This window comes from Anser anser (assembly GCF_964211835.1).
Source record: "Anser anser genome assembly, chromosome: 17".
Taxonomy (NCBI): Eukaryota; Metazoa; Chordata; class Aves; order Anseriformes; family Anatidae; genus Anser; species Anser anser.
In genome coordinates, this window is record NC_139738.1 from 2431129 (window position 1) to 2459019 (window position 27891).

The 27891-nt window shown below is 39.3% G+C and overlaps 2 protein-coding genes across 7 annotated transcripts in view; one reads left to right on the forward strand and one right to left on the reverse strand.

Annotated features, from left to right (window-relative positions):
• Positions 1-110: 110 nt before the first annotated feature.
• Positions 111-22458, reverse strand: LOC310882941 (uncharacterized protein; the record flags this gene model as incomplete). The annotated part of the gene is made up of 6 exons (XM_083802430.1): positions 111-1689; positions 4846-4915; positions 5564-5633; positions 8545-8643; positions 8989-9514; positions 22399-22458. 5 exons carry the CDS (start codon positions 22456-22458, stop codon positions 4891-4893), a joined length of 780 nt encoding a protein of 259 aa, XP_083658556.1. The 3' UTR covers positions 111-1689; positions 4846-4890.
• The window catches only part of GNB1 (G protein subunit beta 1), a 45545-nt gene continuing 27036 nt past the window's right edge, over positions 9383-27891 (forward strand). Inside the window, exons 1-2 of one of the 6 annotated variants that reach the window (XM_083802367.1) lie at positions 9424-9767; positions 26439-26501. The gene's annotated coding sequence lies outside the window, so the exon portion shown is untranslated. Of the gene's footprint in view, positions 9768-10307; positions 10565-26438; positions 26502-27891 lie in introns of those variants that run through there. The other 5 variants (XM_083802369.1, XM_083802366.1, XM_083802365.1 and 2 more) reach the window with 5 other exon arrangements.

Genomic DNA, 27891 nt, shown 5'->3' on the forward strand with positions numbered 1-27891 from the left:
AATAGAAAGCTACAGGCTTATGGAGAAATAACTAATCACATTGCCTGTTTGTGAGTTCTCTTCCCTGTTTTGTGCGTGTTCATGGAGACCTGTTATCAGTGGGGAAAGCCTGTGGTTTATGTTACTTTGACTATCTAGTTTTTGAAAGCTTGCCTTAACCCTTTAAAACATTAGTCCAAATCTGTGTTCTAAGGTTTTCAAAATATTTTCCATCAAAATTGTTTTCAATAGTTTTAAGCAAAAATATACATGTAGAAGGGCTTAATTTATTCCATGATGTGTAATTGTCTTTGTATAAGAAACTAGTTTTGCCTGCTGTTTATTTACTCACACGTTAATTCTTCCCAAAGAGAGACTTCCTGCTGGCTCAAGCACATATTTCCACACGTGAATCCCACCAAAAAAAAGGTTGTAACTTGTCCCATATCCCTGCCAATGGATTTCAAATCTTATTTCTAGAGCTGACAAACTGAATTCAGTAACAGCAGCAACAATAGCTACAATTTCTTCATCTCTTCCAACCTCTAAAATCTCAAAATACGTTGAAGGTGTTACTGTTTTAAGTTTGCAATACCATTGCACGTTATTATGTCCATTCCTCACCGGTGCACATAAAGCAAAGGATCTAAATATTTTGTTCACAATCAGATTCCATAGCTAAGCCAAGAATAAAACTGAAAAGATCAGTCTCCGACTCTGGAATTTCAAGCCCGCTGCCATAAACCATTGCTTCTCTGCTGTGTGGGGGAATTACCAACATGACTGTCCTGTAGTTGTAGAAGTTGCAGTTGTGAAGTTGCCTACCTCACGGGTAGTAAGGCTGGAGGGCGTGCTCACCTTTCTCTCCATGGCACCATTTGCTGTGGCACTACATGCCAAGAGGTTGTCTGCTTTTGTTTTTTGTTTTTTTTTTATAACCAGTTTCAGCATTCAAGCATGCACAGTGACATTATGGCTCTGTTAAGACAAGGGTAAAACTCCTCCGTGTCATGTGTTCAAGTAACTTAAAATCTCCCCTGAACTCTTAGAATAGTATTGCTTGGCCTCAGAAAATCAGACTTCACTAATGAGGCCACTGCCTCTGTCAGTTCCCCTGACAGAGATGTTTTACTTTGTTTTGTTTTGTTGCTTGGAAACACGAATTTTATAAGCGCATCTTCTTTGAACAGGTGCTCACAAGAAAGGGTCTTGCAGAATTAGGATCTTTGACAACTGGTTTGAGACTTGGGATGTTTGCTGTACCTGAGTCTCAGAGGTCACAAGAAAGTTCTTTTTATTTTTTAATAAAATAGAGGACTTGCTCTCATGTTCAAAAGATGTGAATTTTTAGAGAGCTGAGAAAGTAGATTTGTTTCAAGCCTTTTTTCTTATCATCAGCTGAACAGCAAGGTAGATAAGAGTCCTGCATGCTAACATCTCAATTCTTTTTAGCATTTTTAGGAGAAATTGTCATACAGTCTATAAATATCCTCTATACATCTTCTATAACATTCACACAGATTTTTTCTTCTGAAACAGTAAGATGGGTGTACTTTTTTTGTTCTTCACTGAGTTCTCTTCCAGTGCATTAACAGAGTGCTTGGGCTGAATTCAGTTGCCACTTTTGCTTGACGTGGATGGTGGAAGTCTACCCATTTTTCAGACTCTTTTGCTTAGTTCCAGTATACTTCCCGAAATAAATGCTTACTTCTGCAATACAGGAAGTAACCATTATTGAATCTGCTCATTTTATTATCTCTTGCAATTAAATGAATGACTACTGAATTTTCTAAGCATGCCTCATCCTTTTCCTTTACCACAAATAGGCTTTGTTTGGCTAAACATAGATTCTCCAAAGAGAGTGATACGAGTCCCTTACTCCAAATATTTTTGCCTTATGAATGCAGTTTTTGTTTTCTGGAATCTGCAGCAGCACTGAAGCTTTACTGCAACTGCAGCAATGAAATAAGTATAAGTCTCTGAAAAAGCATCACCCTGCTCAGTAATTCAACATTCAGTAGCTACTTCACTGTGACACCTGTGCCCGCTTTCTGGACTGCTATGTCAAGGATCGAAGAATCTTCTACAGGAATCTGACATGTAGCTAGATAAGCAGATTATTTTATGTACTTGAAGGTATTTCCTGCAGACAAACCTCACCACAGGTCTGATGCAGCTGACATCATGGAAAGTTTAGTAGCTAGGCTGAAATCTCAATGTGGATTCTAAATTCTCAGCATCTCCAGGGTACCAGTTGTTTTCCTGTTAGTTGCCCAATGAGACAATTACACCCTTGAGGAAAGTCCCTTTAAATGGGAAAATAAAAGACTTTAGGCTTTTACTCAAACTGCTTCATCTGCATTCATGCTACTGAAAAGATCAGTTACTTAAAGAAGACTGTGTACAGTTGGTGTGTATGCATGTGTATTTACAAATATATATATATATCCACAGATGTACTGACACACCCTGTAGAATCCTATCTCTAAGACTGTGATAACAATGCCCTTTTGTGCTATTATAGCTGCAGGATAGGTGTCCATACAAGAAATACGTCCATTTACTTGCTCGTTAATATCTGCACATTTACTGCTTCAGATCCATCTCAGCTCCAAACAACCTATGCTGGGTGTATGGTAAGAGGTTTTAAAGAAAATGCTATTTTATATTCTATATATTTTAAATTCTATATTCTCCCCTGTTCCCAGCAATGTTTGCTGTGATTCAAACCAGTGCAACATCTGTTTCATGCCACTAAGGGATTTCATCATGTTGCAAAACATCCATTTGCCCAGGTAGGGCAGCTTTGCATTGTCTTTGTCATGCTCCAGCACCAGAGGACTTTTAAGAAGTTGATTTATGGCTTGATGAGCTTCAAGATATAGGGAAAAAACTAACAAGTAAACTAATAATACACACTTGAATGTGAAAGAAAAACAGAACAAGATCTCTTACAATCACCAGGACATGGAAAAGATTTCCAATACAATTCTGGTTGTAGGAAAAAAAAAAAAGGCACAAAAAATATTCTTCTGGCTCACTCCAAATGGGTTTGCACAGATAGAAGGAAAAAAGAGGAGGAAAAAGTAGTTGGTAAGTGTGCAAACAGGCTTGGACCAACCTTGAGACTCCCATATATGCTTCAAGGTTGTAAGCTGAACATATAGGAAAATTCAGAACAGAGCTTACTCCCAGCAGACAAGTTCTGTTAGTTTGTAGAACAAGTATAAATATAGATTGCAAAATTATATATTTGGATCACTCTGTACGATTGTATCACAGTATAAAATTAGTATTCCTTGTAGTCAGTGCCATAGATCCAGGTTCAAGCAGCACTAACGTTTCCTCTCACTTCTTTCCTTAAACTGCTAGGTGGTAGCGGCTAAGTAATTTCACGTGGATATCCATCAGTTTCCTACGTCTAAGACAAGAGTAGTGATATATTTTGGCTTTAGGAAATGCTTCAAGATTTGCTAAATATAACAATCACATTCAGGAACTAGGCAATGATTTTTTATGACTGTTGAAGTCAGAGATGCGTAGCGTTGATCTTAATTGGGTCACAGGGCGACAGGAACTGAATACAGTTTTCCTCTAGAAATAAACTGCCTCAACCAGAATTTATGACAAAACAAAAATACACAATTCCTTTTTGGACATATGCTTGTCAGTGTGTACTGTTCCTGTGTAGCTTACTCTGCTTCTGTTAAGAATGAGATTTACTGTCACATAATGGATATGCTTATTAGGTTCACAGTAACACATGCACACTGATGTGGTAGAACAAAATCTATAGGATAGCGTGGGCCTTCAGGACTGCTCTGCTTGGCTCATATGTAGATTTTTTTTTCCAAAGGATTTTAGAGCAATTTGCGAAGTTTCTCAACAATTCTGAATTAAGTATTCTTGAATCCATTTCATAGATGAACCACAATAATCCATACCATAGTAAGTTCAATATCATCTTCCAAGACTATACTAGTTAAGAAACTCAGGCACATGGACTTTCCTGCCTTTCTGTGCTAAATTACATGATGACTTGCAAAGCTAGTTTATGCTACTTTAAAATCTTATCAATTATTTTAAAATGAATTCTGAGAACAAAACATGAAATTAGCAAAACATTTTTAGTCAGAAGAGAATATAATATAACTTTTTAGTTCCATTGTAATAGGCAAGCTGAAAGAAACTGAGACTGCAGAATGTAGCTAAGGAGACTCAGTTACTCTGCTTTTTCCTCTGCCTGGCCTCACTGAGTATTTCTATTCAGTAAGCTTTTATTAACTTCCTTTAATGAATGATTTTGATATTCTGCTACTTGAGTACTTCCTAGGAACGTAGCAGCATGATTTTAACTTAACTGTAAAAGAATTGGTAAAGAACAGCAGGTTGAACAGTTACAAATCAGTTTAAGAAATACGAAAGAGTTCCTGATCCTCAGAACAGATTTGGGAATGATGCATAGCTGAGCTGAAATGCTCTGTGTGTCACTTAATTTTGGTGGAAAGATGGGACCAAATAGGTGAGAACTTGAAACAAAATCAAAATAAGTGAATACTCTATGAATCTCTGCAGTTTTCGTAGAACATACGCTATTCTGCCTACTAGAAATCAAGGAATACAAAGGCAGACAAAATACACTGCAATGGAAAACAGCGTTGGTGTGATGATACTGGAATATGAGGTGCTTTCCTGAGTTATTGGTTTGGGTAAACTCATTAGAAACACTCACCTGGGATGTCACAAGTGGAGAAGTAGGCAAAATAAATAATTATTTTCTATTTCTCAAGTATTTTTATACCATCTCGGGTGCTATACAATTTTGTTACGTGATGGGTTTTGCCCTTTAGAGAGTGTAATTTATACCTGTTTGGTGACGATTATTCTTTCAAAGTTCAGGAACGTCTGAAGTTACCATAAGAAACATGCGGTATATCTACTCAGACAAGAATATGTAAATTTTGATTACAAAAATGCAATAACAACGCTATTTGTATGCAAAAATGAATTGGATTCTAAGAAATTACAAAAATACTGACAAAACATTCAATAAAACATGAATGTAACACATTCCTAAGCAGTATACAAGGCAATTTCACTTGCAAATAAAACTTGTTCTCATTAATACTTTGGGGACCAAGTTACATCCTAGCTCTTCTTGTTTAACAAGAACGCCTTCTCTCAGGACTATGTAATATCCGTTCTTCTATCTTTCTGCTTTTGAACAAGATTTCCTACTCCTGCAGCCTAAGACAAGCAACAATTGTCTTTTTAACTGTTACATTGATCAAGATCCAGTAAGGATTCCTCCAAAAATACTGCTCTATACATTACGGCATCACCAAATGAGAAATATAACTGTTTCTAAACAGTTTCCACAGCTTTCAAAGGACATCCCATGGCATGGTTACTTGTTGTATGAGCTGCTAGACTCAAAAACTCAACTGCACCTTCCAGCTCTGTATTTCTAATTGCCTTAGTGGTAAAGATACAGCCGTACATTTGACAAAAGGTATAGTTGGGATGCCTGAAGCAGTTCATTAACGCAATCTGTCTCATCCACACTTTCAATGAAAGTTATTACCTCTGCAGCAGAGATGTCTGAGTGGGATGCCTGTGGCCATCTGAGCCCTCAAGTTGCATGGTGTGGTGTCCTGCAAATGTAAAACAGAATTTTACAGGTCTGATGATTATGATACAGATACGAAAAGACCAGAATGTAGAAAACATTCTGGGATTTTCACTCCCGGACAGTACTCCACCCTTATTTTCTCACTGCAAAATCATCTTAGACCAGGGAAGAAAAGTGGCATTTTTTTGGTCGTCAAGACTCTTAAGTCTATTTCACAAGACGCTTAGTAACCTTTGTTTTTATCAGTGATGGCAGACACATGTATGTAAGAGGGAAAGCAGATCCTGGAGGCTGGAACCAAAAAGCAACTTTTTAAGTGTATGCAGTCACTGGCTGTCTTTAAGCAGATGTCCTATAAATCAGGAATTGATAAAAATATAAAATTGTGTGGCATAATTGTTCCCTGTTCAGAAAAGTTTCATATATACAGTATTTATGGAGATGGCCATTTTAACAACCACCTCTTTCGTGTTCAATGAATAACTTGAAACAATATTTTACAGCTTCACCAGTGCGCTGTAGTGCGCTGTAACGTGCAGGTTTTGAATGACAGAGCAGCCTGCAAAAACAGGTGTTCTAGTAGCATACCAAATACAACAGACTTGCGCTAGTTTTGTCTTCGTGTTTGAAACATTTAAAGAAACACATAAACAAGTGAATCTGTCTAAAAATTTATCTAATTTGGCACACTCTATAAAGGGGTTAATATAAGATGATTGAGAAAAAGGTGCAAGAAATTTTGCAACTGAGAATTATGGAGCAACCTGCTTACAGGAGGTTTTCAGATCTAAATCAAGCTTCTGGAGGGGAAAAAAAAAATCTCTCTTTGCTTCAGCTGACCTAGTCCTAGCACGTATGGAAGCCCCTGGCATAAGAATTCTCACTATTTTGTGAAAGTAACGTGAGTTACATCTCCCATCTACTTCAGGCATTTTAATTTGCTTGAGATATACCAGCTACCTGAAACTGTACTCATTAAAAAAATCAAAGACTTCTTTTTGTTAATTATGGATATTAGGTCTTCAGGTATTAGCAGCTAATTTCAGCTAAAATTTTAGTTACCAACTTTTTTTTTAATCTAAAACGGTAATGTGACACAGAAACAGATAAGTGGACTTAATCCATGTATGAGTTTATTTCTAATGACTGTTGCACACTTGCACCAAATACAATCTAGGACAGGTTTTGATTGTATCTGTATGCACATACAAAAAAATAGGTTAAAAATGAAAAAAGTGTTAAAAATAATGTACATACGGTAGCTTCCAGGATGGGACTACATGAAGACACCAGAATGAAACATTCTGTGCATTGTGTTGCGCACAGTAATGTGCGATTCTTCAGGAAGATTTAAAAATGCAGCACAACTGATTTGTCCAGGGAGATTTACAAAGAAAACCACAACACCTCAAACAACCCTCCACCCTGTCAACAACCATTTCCAGCCTTCATAATCTTTCTTCATACTAGTAGTATAGCTATATATCAATCATATTTTTCACTGGAAATGAGATGTAATTAAAACACTGGATCAGAAACAGGAACTACTGCACAGTTGTGTTTTTACAAAAGAATAGGTGTGGTGAAATAATTAGTTGTCACTCAGCAGATATAACTCTATTTGTCCTGTCCTGTTTCCTTAACCAAACTCCACAGATTTTAAGAGTTGGTGTAGCACAGACCTCAAGACAGGACGTTACCTTTAGCTCTCATAAATCAGAGAACGCATAAAAAATTAGAATGAAAATTAAATTAAAGATTCCTGGGACAGGATAAGATCATTATGTATATTTTACATTAAAAAAAAAAAGGTTTAGGTACTATAATTTTATTATGATGCAGACAATTCATACAATGAATCTTCCAGTCCAACAACAAAATCTCAATGCCAGAGCTCTTAGAGAAATAAAATGTTATTTACTATTTGTTATGAACTTCAGAAATCTATGTTTCTGTATAATCTGTGTGTTACACATGTTTCTTCCAGATCATTCAGTGTTACCTAAAATTTCCACAGTCAAAAACAACCCATGGACACAAAAAAACATGCACTTATAGCTGTTTGACTATTGGAGTTAAATATTGCAGCAGCGTATACAACTGCTTTTTAGATCTCTAAAATACTTTGCACGTATCTAATACACTTGTTGCGTTGTTTCTTAAGCAGTTAAATTTAATCTGTATTTTGCTGAAAGGAATGCAAGACAAATCTCTACATCCATTCTCAAGAACATTTACATACATCTCCAACCTGTATACAAGTGCTTCCACAGATTTTAAGGGGACAATTTCTGTCTATGATGAACACACATGCCTATTTCTTGGAGGGGATGGAAAAGAAATTATTTCCCCATGGCTGCTAAACAAAATAGAAGCAATTTGCGACTATAGTTAATGAATGTTTTATTCTATTTTCAGTAAATTTCCGATTTTGTTACTTGGAAATCTCAGGACAAAGAATTAAAGCCTTAGCACAGCACATACGTTATTTAAAAACAAACATTTGATTATTATAAAACAAAGGCTTAACCACACCAGGTTATAGCAGTTGTTTTTAACAGACAACCTGAATAATTGCTAACCCACTTTCCTACAGTTTAATTGACAAACCTATGCTTTCTCTTACTAATTACAGGTAACCACACCTACCTTTCTCGGAAAGCATGATGGCAAGTCGCAGTTTTTTGTTTTGTTTTTAATTCTGCTAGGCTGGAAGTTTGCAGATAAAAAAAATGGTCTCTTAACTTTTTTTAAATTAAATTCCATTTTATTAGAATATAATCTTTCCAGATAGGCTTTTAAGTATGTCTTCAAAATTTTTTAATCCTTTTTAACTTTTTATTTTAGCTACTTTTTTCTGCTCATATGAACAAACGGGAAAAGCATTTATACATATTGATAGGAGAAAAAATGATGCAATACTATGTACTTACTTTCCATCAATAAGTAATGAAGTTTTAGTGTATGAGCACTGGAGTGAAATGATCCCATATTGGTAACATCTGTCCTGCCTGGGTTACGTGAGGTCCAGTCTGTAAAACAGAAATTGATTTTATTTTTTTTTCACATTGTCATTTTTTAACTTGCTCTTTCCTATAATGCTTTCCAGAGGAGAGATGGATGCTTATCCCATAAGTAGAATATGAAAATAAGCCCCTGGAAACTTTGGCCCTGCGAGTTCCCTTGAAACTGATACCACAAAATATAATTATGAAGGTGGAAGCCGACAGAGCTGCCATAATTTTTAAGTCCCTGACAGAAACATGGCGATACAAAGGGGATTTAGTACTTGATAGCAGCTTTTTAAAGCCTCAACCCCCCACCCCCGCCATTACTTGTGCGTAAAGGCCCACAATTCTTATATTTAATATCCTCACACTTCAGTGAAAAAGGTTTATCTGCTCTCCCTCCAAACCCTGCTCTCCCTCCACGCTCTTTTTGACCGTTTAGCGCCACTTTCGGGGCTGTTTTTTTGCTGTTTACGCCGGGCTTTTCACCGCCGAGCTGGCGTCGGGCCTGGGCGCCCCGTGAGGGCGGGAAGCGAAACCCGGGCGGCCCGCGCCCTTTGTCCGCGCTGTGAGGAGGCAGCGCCCGAGGACGGGGCGGAGGAAAGCGGCTCCTCCAGCGCCCTTCCCGGCAGCAAAACCCCTTTTTTTCAGCCTCCACACGCTCCTGAGGGGCTAAGGGAGGAGGACGCTGCCTAAGGGGAACGAAGGAGGCCTTGGGCGCCGCCGGCCTGGGGTTGGGGTTGGGGTTGGGTAGCGGGGCGGCGCCGTACCGGGGGCTGGCTGTGAGGAGGAGCCGAGCCGAGCCGGGGTTTCCCGGCCGGGCAGCACGGGCGGGGCGGCTGGGGGGGGAGGTTAACCGCGCCCAGGCTGCTTGCTTCCCGATGGCTGCGGGGAGCTAAGCGGGGACCGAACGTGCGAGGAGGAGCCGAGAGCCAGCGACACCCCTTTGCCCCCCCCCCCCCCCTCCGCTGCTCTCCGCTTCCGACTCTACGGCCCGAGCTGCTCGCTGCCTCGGCGGGATCGGCCAGACCCAGCGCGGACGGCTGCCTTCCTCCTCGCCATCCTTCTCCTCCTCCCTTCCCCTCCCCAGGCCGGCGGGGACGCGGGCAGGAGCCGCGGGCGGCCGAAGCGGCCCCGTTAATGAGCAGGTAACCGGCCGCGGGTCGGGCTGGGGCGGGTCGGACCCCAATAAAGCCTTGCCCGGCTTTCTTCAGCCCCCTTCTCCCCCACACGGGGCTCCCCGAGCCCTTCGTCCCCGCCGCAGCCCCACCCTGAGGCCATCTTCCCGCCGCCCCCCCCCCTTCCCTCAGCTCTCCCCCTCCATCCCCGGTTCCTTCTTCCTCTGCGTGGCTGCGCCCTTCCACCCCGCTCCCCTCCCCCGTTCTTCCCCATCGCTGCCGCACTTCTCTTTTCCCTCCTTCCTCCCCTTCCTCCGCTTTTCTCAGCCTGCCCTGGTGCCCCCATTTTTCGTCCTCACCCCCCCCCCCCCCCCCCCAAAAAAAAAAAATTTCAGCCCCCTCCTCGCCTCAGCGGGCGGGAAGGGCGGCTCATGGCGGGGCCGCCTCAGCATGGCGGGGGCGCCGAGCTCCCCTTCCCCACCTCGCCCCTGCTCCTGCCTCCCCTAAAAAAGAAGTGTGGTTGTGGCTGGAGGAGGAGGAGAGAAAAAGGTGGGGGTGGGACCCTTTCTCTCTTGGAGGCTTTAAGGCGAAAAGGGAGGGGACGCTGGGTTTTGCGGGGATCCATTTTTAATTGTAATTACGCCGCGGTGGTCTGCGTTAAAGGGGGGAGGTGGGGGGGCTGTTTTGTTAAAATACAAAAGGTGAGTTTCCAGAGAAATCAAGCCGGCAGAAGGAATGCTTGGAGAAAACACTCGAGAGAAAGCTATGGTGGGGCTGCTGTAATGGTGGAAAGCTGACTGAGAGGAGAGAGGGGCGAGACCGACAGGGTAAGGCTGCCTCCAGCACCCCCTGCACGGCGGGGAGCCCGGGGGTGTTTTCTTCTCCTTAAGATCACAGATGAGGATGCATTTTGCTTCACATTTATCATTCCCCCATCTATTACGGTGCTGCATATTTTTGTGTGCCCGTAACAGCGGTAATGGAGGCTGTACAATAGGAAAAAGGAGTTTCCTCCTTGGAAACGTTAAAAATATTATTTTGGTTCCCGATTAACTATCAAAAAGGCTTCAATATTAATTTAAACGTGTATATATATATATTTTACCCATGGAACGGATACCTAAGGGGTAGGATTTTTAATTCCTACACCTTTGTATGAAATGAAAAGATGGAAAATCTTGCATATAAAAGAGACATTTTATTAAAAAAAAAAATAAAAATCTAGTCCAGAAGAAAATCAGAATGATGTAGATGTTATCCTAAGATGTCAATTTATCATTCCTGAAGCTGAGCTGAAATTTTAACGAATGTGATACTTCATTATTCCCTAACAAAGTCATAGGTGGGACTCATTTGAAATTAGGCATCCTTTCTAGGATGCCGAGTGCCACGTTATTATGTATTGTCCCCACAGTAGAAAATAGGAGGAAAGGACTGTGAATGCAAGGTTTTAGTGGTTATTGAACAGCTTTTGAGAATTGTTGGCTGAAGTTGGAAGGGGCAATTGAAAATCAGAAAATTAAACATTTCACTACTGTAAAATATCTGCCCCTAATCGTGAGAGTTATCCCATATTTTAAGCTGATCTGCTCAGCACAAGGATGCGAATCGAGACAAAATGCTGCCGGCGTGTGTGAAATGCATGCAAGAAAACGGGGAGATCATGTTAAGCTCTAAATTTATTCTACGTGTAAAGTATCAGATTTTTTTTCCCCTCGTGTGCTTTAGGAGGGGAGAAAGAGAAGGGCTGATAATCGTGTAGTTGTTTTGGTGGCCGCAGATTAGCCAGGGTGTGTGTTTGATTTTCTTTTTGCTGTGAATGAATGGATCTCTCTGTGCCTGGGCCCAATAGCTGCAACAAGATGGCGTTTGCAGCAAGGCAGCTCTCATTTTTCAACTCCTCCTCACCACAGCTTTGCCAAACTAGATCTTATTTCATAATTGTATTTAGATTTACTTTCTTGTTCGGTTTGCTTGCTATTTTTTTTTTTGGGTGGGGGTAGGAGGAGCATTGGGGAGATTATTGAGAGAGATCGGTGGGTTTTTCTTCATTTTTGTGAGCTTCTCCAGATAGGAACTGGTGGGAGGAGTAACTACTTGTATTGAAATCTTCACATCGGCTGTCACTGGATAAAGGGGTGACACGATTTTTTTTATACCTCGCAGTGCCTGCTTAGTACCATCAAAATGCTCTTTGTTTTTCTGAAGCCTGTTGCTGAAAAACGGCATTTTAAACCTGGAAGACAGGTATTGGGGAGGCTCTGCGAGGGCTGAGCACGGCTGCAGGCTCTCTGCTAGTCAGGTAGCAGGCCCCGCGCAGGCAGGTGCCTTCCTGGGGCACAGAGGAGTCGCCTGGCTGCTGCCCAGTGCTCGCCACGTCTGGCGGCTCTGTAAGCTGCTTCTGACCCGAAATTATTGTCATGCTCCAGGTAATTGTTCTTGTTACGGGGAAGAGCAAGAAAGGGTTTGGGGGTATTAAAAAGGTTCTGCTTCTGCGAGGTATTGTATTTTAAAGGAACAATGGAAAATTCTAAAAGAGTTTTTATGTTGTTTTTTTTTTTAATATATATATATATTTTAATGGACTTTCCTGTGGTAACTTTTATGATATTTCACTATAGAGCCAAGCTTCTTAACTTTGGTAGCTTAAATAAAATAGCTTGGTCAATATTTGGTATACTGGACTCAGGCTTAAAATAATATAGTACCCAGTAGGAACAATAAGAAATGATGGTTGTGTCTCCTGTATTCAAATGACCTCGAAGCCCTTGGTAATATCAATCTTTTTAGTAGTGTTTATGTATGACTTCATGTATAATCAGGTGTTTGTTACTTTTCTGTAATAGCCTAGCTGTAGTTCATAAAGAAGGAAGAAGACCCAATTTGCAGTTGAAACTTGTGTGTTTTTTTCATTTTCATTGTTGGGGGGGTGGGGGGAAGATGAGATTAGCCAAATGTGTTTTGGTCCTGTACAGATCCTATCAAGATCAAATTATTAAACAAGAATACTTGTCCAATAAATGGTTAGTTCAATCTATTAGCACTTTTAATGTTCTGTTAAACTTGAAACTAACTGTAAATTTAAAAAAATTTTTTGGTGCTAGATATTTGGCCTTTCAGTATAGGATCAGAAAGGAGTAGGATTAAGTGGGATCCTGTAGTGAATAAGAGAAATTGTATGTATCCTTGTTAAGTCCTTGTAGCTGTTAGGTCATTTAAATCATTGACAACATGTAAAATTAGAATTACACAATAAGTCCTAGCAAGAACAGGTTTTGGATTTTCCTACCTCATGGAAATCTGAAAAAGTTGTGTTTAGACATAGTGAGAATTTCTCTACTTGTGTAAGTAATCAATAAAATTAGTATAATTAGGAAGTATTTAGAACTTTGTGTAGCATCGTTCTTAATATCATTCAAGAACGAATGTTCCACAGCTATTAAAACTTGAAACCAGAGCAATTAAGACTAATCTGCTTAGAATGAGAAAATTCTCCAATTAATGCAATTACTTTGGGGATCCTTTAATTATAGTAGAAATATATATCTGTTGTGTTTTTTAGGGTGCCTTTTCTTGAAATTAAACCAGATGACGTTGGCTGCAGTATGTAATAACTTCCTGGTGCTTTGGAGCCTTCGGTTTGGTCATGTGGGAAACAATCCTGCTGCTTCTTAGGAGCTGTGATTTCTTAATCACGGTGCAAAATGAGCTACCAGTTCATATGGAAGGAGCATTGCTTTTGCAGATCCTTAGTAGGCCTATTGCCGTAGTTTGGAATATTAAGAAAGCTTTGAATTTATTTAGTTTTGTAGTCACCCTGATAGGAGATTGGAGTTCCTTGCTTTTTGTGCAAGCGGCAGTAGATTTGTCTTCTGTATGTCAGGCCTGGTTCATGTTTAGTATCTGAATTGGATTAAATTCTTACTGTCCGTGGATTTTGGCTCTCAGCATTAGTGGATTGGTAATTGATATTCTCAATTTTAATATCCAGTTTTAGCCATATGGCATACCGTATTGTTTCAAGAATTCCACTTAGCGCTAGTTTGCTGCTAGGAAGTCGAAATGAGAAATCACGCGTTCATGTGGTTGAAATATGCTTAGGTGAATCTTCTTTGGAGTCTCTAATGCCTGTGTTCATGCCAGTATTTGGGGTATTTATTTTACAGTATTTTACTGCTGATGTTGGAAAAAACTATCTATAACCTTGACAGTAACTACCTTGTGTTGGTGAAATGTTAAACATTTGATTGAAGATAAAATGGACTATTTTTTAAGGGAGCCTCTTGAATGCTCAAAGTGCAAGCTCAAAACGAAAAGAATACATACTACATTCAAAATGTTTTTTTTCTCCCCACTGGTAATGTTGGAACTTGTATTAACCAAGGTCATGATAAAAAACAAAAATACTCCCAAGTCCCTAAGTTTCTATTTAACATAGAATCTCAATTTATTATTTCTTCACAGGGTGTCTAGTATGCTAGGGATTTGTGTGTGTGGATTTGTTTTTCACCAAACAGAAATGTATGCAGAATCCATAGGTACTTGAGCCAACTGGTAGTTCAGCAGAATGTTAAGAGGTTTTTAAAAGCATTGAGCTGGCTACTAACAGTACCTTTGCTTTAGATGCCAGAATAATCAATGTAAATTACTGTGGAAAGCTTCCTAGTACAAGAACGTTGATGCTCCAGAATAGGTTTTCTAGCAGAATATTGCGTTTTTATTAAGCACTAGAAGACTTTTAAGTAGCAAGGATATGGTTTGGCCTTTGAATAAAATTACACATTCAAATTTGGGGGGGAGGATGACATAAAGGTCAGATATTTTATTGGTCTGCTTTTAACAGCTGGCCTTTTTAAAATGTGTTCTTCACAATTAATATCTTGTAAAACTATTAATGTGTATTAAATGTTTGTGTTAGTAGATTTATTCGTGGCGTAGCATGTTATGATAAGTCTCTTGAAATATAACAAAATATTTCTGCTTATCTGTGAGACTGCAGCTGGAACCCTGAGTGTACTGGGTGGAGGGGGAAATGTTTGCCCTTCCCCATGTATTCCTGGGCGCCCAGGGCTAGTTCTTCCTGAGCCCAGCTAGAGAGAAATGACACGACAGCATCCATGCCTGCTGTCTGGGAGCAGCTGAAACCTCGTGTGGCTACATACGTCTTACAGCATCCCCAGTAACACTGAGCGTAATTGGATGTCTACAAGACAACTTGTAAGTGTAAGCCAAAATGTATTTTGGGGACATCATGGGAGTCTCGGAAGTAGCTCTAAATTCTGCCCAGGGTTTTTATTGCTGGCCTGAATGCTCAGTTGTTTAGGTCTTAAAAATTTTCAAGTTGCAGGAAAAAAGGATACCCCAATAAACGTTCCACATTGCCCTGGTTTCTGAAATTACAGTTCATTGGTGGGGGAATCAATGACACAGAGCACAGGAGTAAGTGTGGGCTTGGGAAAGCAGTTAGGAAGCAAATGTTTCAGTTATTTAGATCTTGCCAGATTAAAGTCCTGTTGAAAACCAGTGCAAGTAACTGTAGCAGGTTTAAAGTAGCGGTGCTTTAGATGTTGCAGGTGTCATCCCAAGACTTGGTTTTGGATTAATGAATAGGTTAGCGTTGTCAGCTGATCCGTGGTAATTATCTGTGTCTGCACTCTTAAGGTAAATGCAAGGTTATTAAAGTATAGCCCTTTTTTTATGGAGGTCGAAATTAATCCCAATATCTCCAACCCAGTGTAGACCTAAAGCATGCATGTAGGTGACTCTTGCAGTGCAGCTGGCATGGGAAACTTGCTTGTGAGCCTGGGTCTGCTTGGCTTGTGGGCAGACAGAATCCGTGTAGGATTGCTGAGATTTCTTACTGACTTGAATATTCAGGTAAACTTGTTCTAAAAATATTTTTCTCCAAATATTTTTAGCTTAAGAATTGTTGAAACAAAGTGTTTTTGCCTGTTGTCACAGAATTAAGAAGAGATGAATTACGGTTGTTTTTGATTTGGTGGGATTGAAGAGCTAAAACTTGATCTGTCTGCCTTGTCGGTTTTGGAATCTAATAATGTATAAATGAAAATGAGTCTGAAGAATTAAAAAAGGTGATCTGAGGGAGCTTAAAGGAGATGATGGGTAAGGTAGTTCTGTAACTGATGGTGGTAAAGACAGGCTAAATCTTCAAATTATTTTCATAGGTAGTAATAAGAACTTGAATACAAAAAAAATGAGGAAACAAAGGGAAAGAATGAATGAAAATCTATTTGTTGTTATAATAAGAGATGTTGTTTGTTGCTATAAGCGGTTAGTGTGAAACTGCTTCATTAAAAATGTTTTTGATTAATTAGAATTTCAGCCTGCCAAATCAATGCGATTTCTAAAGGTTCTCTGTGTAGAAAAGAAATACCCTTCATAGATTACAAGGATTAATTGAATTCTAGACAGTTAAATACTTTTTTTTTTCTTGCACGTTCCTGCAGTGGTCTGAGAAACAGGAGGGTTTGCTTAAAACTTCTTGCCAGTTATGTTTATCGTGATGAGAATATCATTTAGCTGTCTTCTTGAAGACTGCAGTAATGCCTGCCAGCTCTCACAAAAAAGAAAATATTAATTATCCATAATTAGATGGATTAGATAATTTTTGTAGCTTTATGTAATGCAGAACTATATTAAAAACTATGTGAAGATTTTTGTCACTATTTACAGCTTTTTTTTTTTTTTACCCTTGCAAAGGGGGAAAAAAAACCACTTAGGTCTGGGAACTCCAGCATACGGTCTTTCAGACTAGTTGTGAATATTTAATCAATTCAGGTCTCAGTGATGATTTTGCTCATCCTTACTCCAAAACCAAACTGTAGCGACTGTAGAAAACAAAATAAGATGTTCTGCAAGGCTCTCTATATGACTTTCAGAAAGGCAAACGCCCACAACGTTGACATTGCTGACAGGAAAGCAATGCCTTGCTTCTGTGGCTTGTTTTTTCTTTTGTTACATTAGGCTTAATTAAACAGCTGGTACCATTTATTGTCTTTGTACAGAAAGAACAATAATTTCTGCTTAAATGATTTCAGGTGAGCTGTTAACTTTGCATTTTTATTTTTATCATCCTATTCTGTCCTTTTTGGCTTATCTTGGGCAAGCTATAAGGAACCATTTTAGAAGTCTGTTCCTTACCACGTGCTTTGTGTTCACCCTGATATTTTAGGACACCAGTCAATAAGTGGAGGTTATCTAAAATTATTTGCAAGACCCTGATGTTATGTGATAAGCTGAATGTTTTTTTTTTTTTTGTGACATGTTGAAACAGATTTCCAGTTCTGTCCTGACAGAAGAATTTATAATTGTTCACTTCAAAATTGCAGTTTAACTTCAGAGGAAACTGAAATATAAGTACCTAGTATTAACGGTGTGTGCTTTACCGTAAGGACTTTCTCATTCTTAATGGAACGTATGTGGTAACACAGTATGGTTTACTAGACTTCCTTTGCTGAGGGTTACTGAGCAGGCTGTTAAGCCTACAAATGATTTTGGAGAGATGTAGTCTGCTTGTATCTGTCCAGATGTCAGGCATTGCAAAGTACTACCTGAGGCACTGATGTCCTTTTGTGATGATGCGTGGGGGAGATGTGGCTTTCATCAGAAACGAGAGGAATTGAACTGCCCTGCTACGTTCTGTTTTAAAATCTGAATACTTTGTATTTTGTCCACCCTTTTGGGCAATTTCATTTAACAGTGTTTTACAGAAACGAGGGATGGGAGGCAGGTCGGAGCTCCAAGACTTAAAAAGGACAGAAGATATCAATGTGCATTTTTTGTTAATTCTGATACATTAAAAGTCGATGCTTAGTTATCTTCAGTAGTGAAATACTAATATTTTCTAGTAAGATCTCAGTGGTGAAAACTAGTGCAGCGAGTCTGTTTCTGCCATAAATGTAATTAGTTCTGTTCCACTTAAGTTCATTTTAATTGCTGAGCTGATACATCTTGGTTAATGCCAAATGATTTGAGGTATATGTTAGATAGCGAACATAGTAGTGCTTTAATCTGAAAAATAAAAAATACATAAACTTAACTTCCAGTGCATAAAACATCATGACTTACAGCTGCATAATACGAAACTCAGTGTTATGTCTTCAGTAAATACACACATGCTCTGCTGAGTACCATTAGTTTGTGTGCTTCAAGGTGCTGAGAAGAAACGTGATTATTATCCTCTGGGATTTCTTCTGTTTTGTTCCCAGCACTGTTTTCTCCAGCTAGCCTAACAAATGTGTTTGGGGGGTGGGGGTGGTGGCAATTTTTTCTGTTTGTCTAGAAAAACAAAGTAGATGTGATAGTCTGCTGAAACCTTTGGTACTCAAAATAAGATCGTGCTGTACTAATTAAAGAACTCTCTTTGTTGGAGCATATGTTTGATATTCCTGTTGCATGTTCTTTGTGAAGTGGTAAAATGCTGAAGATTTAGGCAGATATGCTGCTGTCTAGCAAAGGTGTTGTGTGTACGAAGATCAAGAACAGTTCGCTTGGTGCTTAAAGTAATTTAATTGTGCTTCGGGTTACGAAGTCCTAGATTTTGCTACAAGTTGACAGATCCTATCTGGCCAGTGATTTATAGATCTGTTGAGCCTGAAAACTTGTAGTTGGAATTGCTCTTCTTGCTTCTCAAAACCCAGTAATAACCAGTCTGATTTTGTGGATGAATGGTGCATAAATACATCTTTTTAAGTTACACACTCCATGAACTAATTTTTGAATAGTACATGTTGGAGCCATAGTCTACATGAATTTAAAAATAAGTTAGAAATTATATTAAAATCCTTAAACTGTAACAGTCATTGACTTCTGCTGTGATTGTCTAAAGTAAAGAAAAAATGTCTTCTAGGTATTTGAAATCAAATTGCTGAAGTGCCTGTTTTCTCCTAAAATGGGTACTTCAAGGTTGCTCTGCAGTCTTAGTGAATTTCTTTGTCTTTCTGTGTAGGTTTGACAGTTAACTGATGAACCTCTTGCACAAAGCACAGGTTGACCTTCCACTACTTGAAATTACTGTACATAAATGCGAGTGGTATAGAAAAGCAAGGTGGCATTGACCAATGGCTTTGTTATGAGCTCTCACTTAGTAGGGCAAGAAATGAACTGTTTTGTTATCAAAATAGGATTTCTTTGTAGGTCGTACTGATATGAGAGAAGCTTTTTCTCCCTTGAAAGCTTAGTGTACAGGAATACAGAGCAAGGATTTAAAATAGTACCAGCAATACTGTACTAAGATCATGCGATGTTTATTAAACTTGTGAATTTCATCCTGTGCCATGCACAGTCATGCTCCTTGCCAAATGAGGGGAAAAAAAATAATGGCACATCTCTGATGTTTTCAGGGAGTCTAAGCAGGGTAGCAAAACTAACTCAATATTAAGGTAATTTGCTTAAGAAATACGTTATCTTTATTGATATTTATCTATTGCATTAATACTTTTGGCTTCTGTTTGTGTAGCTGTTAAGTAGTTTCCTACAGATACAGGTTCTTACCCTAGAAGAATTGGTTGTGGCTTTTAAAACTACCTGCAGTTGATTGCCCTTGTGGCAGGTCTTACTGTAGAACTTAATATGCAATGTTACATGGTTAAAAGACTGCGTGATGCTTCAAGTGAAATGATATAGAACAGGAACATTTAAAAACCTTTGGCTTTGGAAATTATACTTTTTGTTGACTGCTCTGGGAATTGAGCATAACGCGTTAAGCTGTATCACTTAGTTAGCAGTGACTACCTGTTTTCCGGATACATACTGTGGAGAATCCAAGACTTCATTCGCTTGGTTCCGATTTCTCAGTCTAAATTATCCTGTAATAGTTTTGTTGTTGTTGCTTTTCCTTATCCTTGCAGTTGTGAGTTAAGCTCCAAAGGGCTCGCTCTGGGGAAGCCAGTTATTGCTGCCCTCTGTCGCAGACAGTGGCACAGACATCTGCTCTTCAGCTGCCTCGCTTCATGATCCAGCCTGTTAAAGAAACCCGGATGGCAAATAGTTCTCGACCATGCACCGTGCTGTAAAACTGATAGTTCAGCTTCTAGTTAATGAGCAGCTCAGCTCTTGCAGAAGATGACGGAACTTAGAAGCAAACAGAGGGGGAAGCTGGAGCTGAGTACGACTACAGCCATGTTGTTCACAAGTCAGTCGTTAATATTCCGTGTAAGGCTACAACAGTCCCCGCTTCTATCTGTAAAGGACCGGGACGATTGGTGCATTGTCTGCTACAGTTGGTGTGTTTTCTTTTTTAAAAACAAGCTCAAAAACACCTTTTCCCTCACCTTCCTCCCCACAAAAAACAACAAAAAAACCCACAGTTTTGCACAACGGTAGTGTTCAATGACTCCAAGTAAGCATGAAACAGTGACTGTAAAGTGTGTGTGCAGAGGATCAGGAAATAGGTGCAAAAATGTGAAGGTTACAGGCATTTGTTAAACATGCTTTACTTTCCTCACCTGGCACGTATATTTTTGTCTTCTGATATGTCCGGTTTTCTTTGTCTTATTTAATTCTCACCCTGGCCCATAACCCCAGCGGATTTATTTTTTCTATTACTGTGTTTTCCTCTATATTTTTATCACCTACCCAGATTGATTCTATCTAGAGGAATACAACTGCGACCTAGCCTGATGCCAGTTTTAAGAGGGTTAATGCAGTACTGTGGAACACGGAATGTCCAAGGGTGAAAGCAAGTATTTCCTGTTGTACCTTTGTGCTTTCTCTGGCGGTGCTGTCCCTGGGTTGTACTTGAAGTTTACGTTCCATATCGGCATTAAGCATTGTTGCATTGTCTGTTCCTAAAAACCCGTTCTCAGTCCTACTGGCTTTAAAGTCACCTGCGTTACCCTACTTTTCAGTCCATCAGCCTTGTTTTTCTTGTTGCTGTTCTCCTGTACCTGAACTGGTTTTATATCAACGGTACATATCAAAATACAGCAATTGCTGGGAGAAATCAATGAGCTACTAGGAGGTATAAATCATTGTTATCAAAACTAATGGAACTGCTTGCGCATTGACTAAAGATGGATTATGTTGATTGCAGGGCTAGAGAACAAAGTATTACTCAATCTATTTTGGGTAAAAAGATTATGGAAGTCATGCTATATTTTAATCTCTACTTGAGTATTACTTCATGCATATAGCAGATAAAAGATTTTTTTGTTGGTTTTAAGTATAAATACTTTTATTATCTTCAGACCGGTGCTGGAAAGTGGTTATTTAGTGGTATAGCATACCTTCTTTCTAATAATGCTTTGTTAACCAAGATAAGTGTGCAGTTCAGTCATCTAAATTTTTATTTCAGTGAAATAAATGTATTTATTAATTAGTAATTAGAAGCTTGGTAAGGTCTCTAACAGAGTTGTAAAGAAGAAATATTTTTCTTTTGGTTATGATCTCTGAGGCCATATAGTCTGGGTAGCAGAGGCACAAAGAGAGCAGACAGTTTGTTCAAATGTCTTAACTACCATTTTTTGGTTGAAGCAGGATGTGATAATAGTTATGGTAGTTGTTAGTAGTTACTAAATAGTCTGGTGAAGATTTAATAACTATCTACAAGATGGGGGTACCTTTGGTTTTTTTTTGTGTTTCTCATTAAGATCTTAATAGGGTAAAGCTTGTTTATTTTCTCAGAGTTGATCTTGATGAGAGCAGAAGGAAGAATCATGTTAGTGAAGTACTTCTCCAGGATCGGATCCTAACAATGAAAACCATTTTGGGGGGATACTCTTTGGTCTGTATGATAAAGCACAATTTTGACTTGATAGGATTTAAATTATCTTTCTGCTTCTAAAAGCAAATTGTTTTTCATTAGCGTTATAAGGACCTCACTGTCCCATAAGTCAGGTAATCTTGTGAATATCGACTGAAATTGGTGACTACTTGCTTGGAAGAAAGGAGAGCGCCTTCAGAAGCAAAATTGTCCATAAAAGAGTGACATATATGTGTAAATGGCTTGCTCAGCTCAAGGATAAGAACTTGTTAATTAGATTGGGTCTTTCTACTAATTTTAAATTGACTTTTAAAGATGTAAAAAGTAACATTGCTAAACATAGCATCCTGAAAGTTGGTCGGTTGCATTCTTTAAAGGGTGAAAATAGGAAGCAGCTCATTCTCCTTTGACTGAGTTGACTCTACTAGCTGGCATTTGTAGGATAAAATGGATGATTCAGCTTCTGTTGATTAAAATAGTTAAGCTGAAGTTCATGGAAATAAAGAATGCAACAATAGGAAGTTCTCATTTTTGGTGCTCGTACTTGTAGAGTCTTACTGATTTTATTGTATTTTCACTAGTATTCATTCTTTAGTTTGTTCTTTATTGTAAATAAGTGATCACATGGCCCGTTCCCTCCTCTAATAAAATAAATACTGTAGAGAAGATCCTAATGTACCTCCTGATGTCACTGTAATGGTAATTCATGTATTGTTTCACACATTTTAGTAGTGTTGAGCAGATAAATTGGAAGATCATGCCAACCTATCCCGATAGAGATGTGTTGGCAGCAGAGCTGAGAGCAATATTGTTTGGGCCTTCGGAAAATCCGTGCTCTCATCTTACCCTGTAACTGTCAGTGAATGTCACTTGATCCGCTTGATGGATTTTATTGTAATCTTAAGGATTTTGGTAAGAGGAGATGGTGTAATTGCCTACCTCCGTACCCGTTTTTGCAACTAGCCGTTCATATGCCTGTTTGACATTATCTAGTCGCATGTTGTGCTCCCATGAGCACCTGCTGTGGAGTTGCTGGGCGAGAATTTGAAGAAATAATCTTGATAAATGCGTCAGTCTTTGTGAGGACTCATTGAACACAAGTCACAGAAAATGAATTGAAAACCTGCTGGAAAATTGATATCTCAAAAATACTTGTGCTAGTTGTGTGTTAGGGAGATGGTGTTTGGATCCAGTAATACTTAATCCAGTAGTATAACCCCCTTTAGAGCTGTTGCCCTGTTCGTGGCAATAATTCTGACTAGGAAGAAAATCTGCGTGTGTCAGTGGTGCTGCTGTTGGTGTAGGACGGGGATAGCTGTATTGCACATGCTCTGCTGTGCTCGGGTAAACACTCTGGTCAGTTTACAAATGAAGTGAAAGTGCTCCCCAAAAACCTGGAGGTTAGTGGTGAGAGTCAAAGGAAACAATGAAAGATGATGATTGAAGTTAGAACCAACTGTTTGGTTTCTGTAAGGCTCTGCAGATAGAAGCCTCTAGTAATAAATGCGTAGTCATTTCTGTGTTGGTTAATTAACAGTAATATATTCTCCATCAGTGCTGACTTGGATTTCTTTTTCAGTGTGAAAGAGAGATGACGGGTAGTACATGACTGAAAAAAAAAGTGCTTGGTTTTGAATAAGGAGATATTTTATTACATGACAATTTTCAGAAACTTTTTTTTTTTTCTGATATAGCTAGAAATTTATGTGCACACAGTTTTTAAGTTTTCTCGACTTACTGTCTTTTAATTGTAAGGTCAGGAAAGAGGACAGCCAAAAATTCCCTGGCCAGTTTGATGAAGTTGATGCAGTTTATTGATAATGTGTTGCTCTTCAGGAGTAATTGCATATAGATAACTTCAGGGAAAAAAAATAAAACTGGAGTGTTTTGGCTTTTGACATTCTCAATTTAAAAATGTTTGTTGAAAACTGGTACTGAACATCAGTAATTTTTGTTCTTAAAACAAGTTAGCTTCCTATGCCAGCCACTTAAAATACTTTTAAATGTGAATTTCTTCCAGAACAAGGCAGAAAGGATGTACTTAGAAAACCTTTTAACTTGGATTGCTAAAGCTACAATAGTTATTAATACTGAACTACTTTAAAGATCTCATAAGACCCCTTTTCCAAAAAGTATGTTTGTAATAGTCAGTTCTTCTATTTGTTTATGTAAATTCCATGCTGTACCTAGAATTAAGATTTTTAATAACGTACCTAGCTTGCAGATGAATTTAGAAAGGATTAATGAAATGACCTGTTACAGGCCAGATTTTTATGCTTAAATATTGCATCAGTATGATTTTTTAAAATGTAGGTCATGGGATTAGCATCCGGAAATGTGAGTATTTTGGCAGTAGGGCTCTTGTCTCTTGTCTTCCGTGAAGGCAGCTTGAGTTCGTTCACTGTTGGTGGCAGGAGCTGGGCCGCTGTGCTGCTGGGCTGTGTGTTACGCTGCTCTCTGCTGATCAGTGTTACATTTTAAGAGATGGCAAACTACCGTCACGGCTTATTTTCAAATACTTCTTAAATATAGGCAATGATGAGTCCTCGGGTCTTAGAAAATCTGGGCATGCAAGCAGAAGCTGGTGGATTATGCAAAGCAGATGGAGGTGGAGTCGGGTGATCGTTCAGTAGCCCTGCTGTACTGCGTGGAAATAGCCTGTGACACATGGAGGATTTTGGGCATAGAAGTTAACTTTTTGTGAATTAGTTTGTAACACATTTGGAGGAGACAAAGGTGTAACATTTTCTGAGACAAATTTAATTTGGGACTTTGAATGTGAAACTGTCCTAATGAATGTGGGCTTTGCAAGGCATTACAAAGTTTCCATATTAGTTACCAGCTGGTTTCTACCATGAATTTTCTGAACTAAAAGCTGAATTATTTTTTGCTGAGCACTAGAAGCTATATATGATGTTTTTTTCGCTGTTATTATTGTTACTTACTGTGTGTTAAAACTGCTGCCCTCACAGCTTATTTGAAGGCAGACTGACGGAAGGCCACGTTGACTGGTCACAGACTGTTTTGTGTAGATCTCTTCTGTCTGGATTTTCCTGTTTCATGTGCTGTTCTGTGTGAGCAAAGCTCCAGGATGGAGGAATGTAGCCAGAACTTCAGTAAGGCCCTAGAACCGAGCTCTGTTCCTTACCCAGTGATCTTCCAGTGTTTCATGCTGCTTTGAGTAATTTTTTTTTCCTAATGCAATGTCAGCAGTGGAGGAAAAGTGCACAAATCCCTACAGGAGGAAAGTGCTTTCCAGATTTCTGGAAACAGGTAAAGAAAAACTAAGGAAATGTCACTTGTGATGTTAAAGTTATGGTCAGCTCTTGAAGGAGCAATATCCATACGGATATCAATATCCTTCCAAGCTTTTTGCTGTCTGATAAAGCTGCTTATGATGAAAGTTAGGACCAATCCATCAAACTGAGGGTAGTTTTGTGTGTACAGAATAGCACTGAAACATAGCTTTACATTTCTGACTTCTAGTTGCTGTTTCCCAGTGGCATAACTGGGATTTTATGTTGTTGGCAGTGATTGGGAAAGGTCACATAATCTCTTGGGTTTTAAGATACTGTTTTGTGATAGTAATCAGCTATGTAGTGTGTAAGAAATAATTTTAATAAAGGAAAGTAGCCTTCAATTGCTAGTGTTACTGCTGTTATCTCTGCCATGTAGCTTGATACGTTAGTGTGGTGGTAAGCGCTGGGTGCCTGGAACGAAGCATCCTAAAGCAGTGAATGTCTGCCCGTGTCCAGCCCTCCTTGCTGGGCGTCCCCTTCACATGGGTGGGTGTTGCTAAGGGAGATGGATTAGATCAGCAAAGTGACTTCATTTGAAGTGTTTTTTACCTTAATAGTAACACTGATGGTTGCTAGCAATCTTCTATTAGTTTGGGTTTGTTTTTTTCCTGTAATGGAATCGTTGCTGAGTGCCTTGGCTATCCCGACCTTATGTACCAGTCTTGTAGGAAGATGGTTTATGCAATCATTTAAGATTGAAGTGGCATGATGGTTGTGGAAACTTGATTTTACTAGTGTTGACGGAGATCTAATTTAAATTACATTGACGAACCCCCTCGTCAGCCGCCTTCAGGCTGGGCAGCTCTGAGCACCTCCTCATCAGAGCAATGCTCCAGTCCCTTCATCAACTTCGTGTCTTTTGGCTGGAGGCTCTCCAGTAATCTGGTGAGTGTTGGGGTTGAGAGAGTTTGAGGCGAAGTTGTCACCTCGGTGTAACTACTTCAATACATTTAAATTAAAAGCCATGAGACTGACAGCAGTGAGTACCTGTAGGGAAGCTTTACCCGGAAGTTACGGTGCTTTTGTCCTCCGAGAGTTGCTGCAATTTTTTCCTTTTAGTCCAGCCTGCTGTGCAGAAGGCTGTGGGCAAGGGGACCCTGGTTGTTCCCCCAGCCGTCTGTGGGGCTGGCTGACCTCCAGGTGCTTTGGTGTAATGGTGTAACCACTTGAACCAAGCCTGAAGCATTCTGCGGTACTTTGTTCTCTCCTGTTTTAGAAACCCTAGTTCCTGATGCTGAGAACCTCAAGCTGTCAGCTAAGCAGGGCTATAAGGGCTGATTAAGGCAGTGTATGAAGTACAAGAATTTCTTTTTAATTTTTTGCTGAGCCAGTACTGTGGTGTGATGAATGAGGTAGCCTGTAATTTACATGTTGCTTTTACCAGGCTACATTTTATCTAAAAATGGAAAGCTGTGGCAATTCAACTCTCTCTCTTAAGTGGTTTGCCTAGTTTTGTTCTTAAATGAGCTCCATCTGTAATGCAGAATTGAAGATATCTCAGTGCCAGGCTTGCATTCTGCAGGCATCACAGGATGCTTTCAGCATACCTAGCTGAAAATCTAACCTGATTTAAAAGAATAAACTGAATTTTGTGGAAAAGCTTGCTTTATGCTTTCTTACTCTTCTTGCAGGCTGCTTAAAGTAGCTTTTTTGTTTTGTTTTTGTTTTTCTTTTTTGCAGAAAGCATATGAAATCTGCAACACCTCTCCTGCATTAATGAGGGTGCAGCACAGGACAATAATGGTGTGTGTTTTGGCCTTTGCTCTTGTGTATTCTGTGTGCTGTTAGTGTTCCAGTGTAATTTTACTTGTTGACGTTTCAGGTAATTCTCTTGGAATTCCACTAGATTTCATGATGTTTGCAGTGTGGATAAATTACTCTGTGAACTTCTGAAAGATGAATAGTGGTTCTTTTTTTCAGATGTTAAAACGGTCATGTCAGACGTGTTTGTTTCCTTAGGGGTGCAGGGAGGGGGAAGAAATTTGGCCTCCAAGCGTGAGTTACTGTTTTATGTCTGAAAGTGTGGTGTTCTGGCAGTAACAAGCAAAACTGCTTACGCTGGGAGTTTCATAATCGCAGTACTAAACTGTTCATCTATAAATGGGCTTGGATGAGGATGACCCATATCCTAAGTAGCTTAACCTCCATACCGAGCGCTGAAGTAGGTGGTAAATTTTACAGCTAATAGTGAACTGTAAAATCAGAAACTTGCATTGCATGTAAACGGTTCAGTTTAAAGTACATCAAGTTGTAGACAGGCCTTCTGATTTAAGATAACTTCGCTTCATTACATTCTTGCTTTATGCCTAAAATAATCTTTCGCTGTCCTGATGCAGTGGGTTTGAAGGTGTACACTCAGGTTTCCATTGACGTGACTCGTGGCCCTTGTTTTGCTCTGTGGTAGGAGAGATCCCAGCTCTTTCAAATGTATGCATAGTTGTGAACAGCCCAAATCATGGGGTGAATGATAATCATTACTTTGTGCTGCCAAAGGAAGAAGTCTGAAATTTCTTGAAGCCTTCTCAATTTGCTGTGAAGCCAATTTGTATGTTATATTGTTAATGTCTTCCAGCGTGCAATGTGTTAGTTGTTTAATATGCCAATTATTACTTTTTCATATCTTCAGTGGTTAGAAGTTGTCGCCCTTCTAGAGGGAAGGGTGTTGTGCTCTCACTTGAGCGCATTAGTAGGAGGTTTATGTAACTTCTTCTGATAAAATAGATATCTTGATATTTAACTGTGCTTAGAAAGCAAGCATACCTCAGGAACAGTATTGAGCAGAAATCATTTCAGTGCTTTGAAAATGTACATTTTGGGGGGCGCTTTGCAGAGCAGAGAAAATTCCAGTGCTGTGTGAGTGAGACAGTGTTCTGTCGTAACCCTAAACACTGTAACAGTAGGGAATTCTGTATTGCTAGGGGAGAGAAGAACTAGTGGTCTGAGGATTGCAAGAGTTTTATTTAAAAAGAACATTAAAAACTTCTTGAGCAAGTCTTTTGGTTATGTTAATATTACTACTGAAGCAGTGTACCTCTTCTTCATGAAGATAAGCCAGCTGTTCACATTAAGTAACAAAAAATATCTCTGCCTTCATAGTATTTGAATTTCTGCTAAATTTGTTAAGAAATTTAAG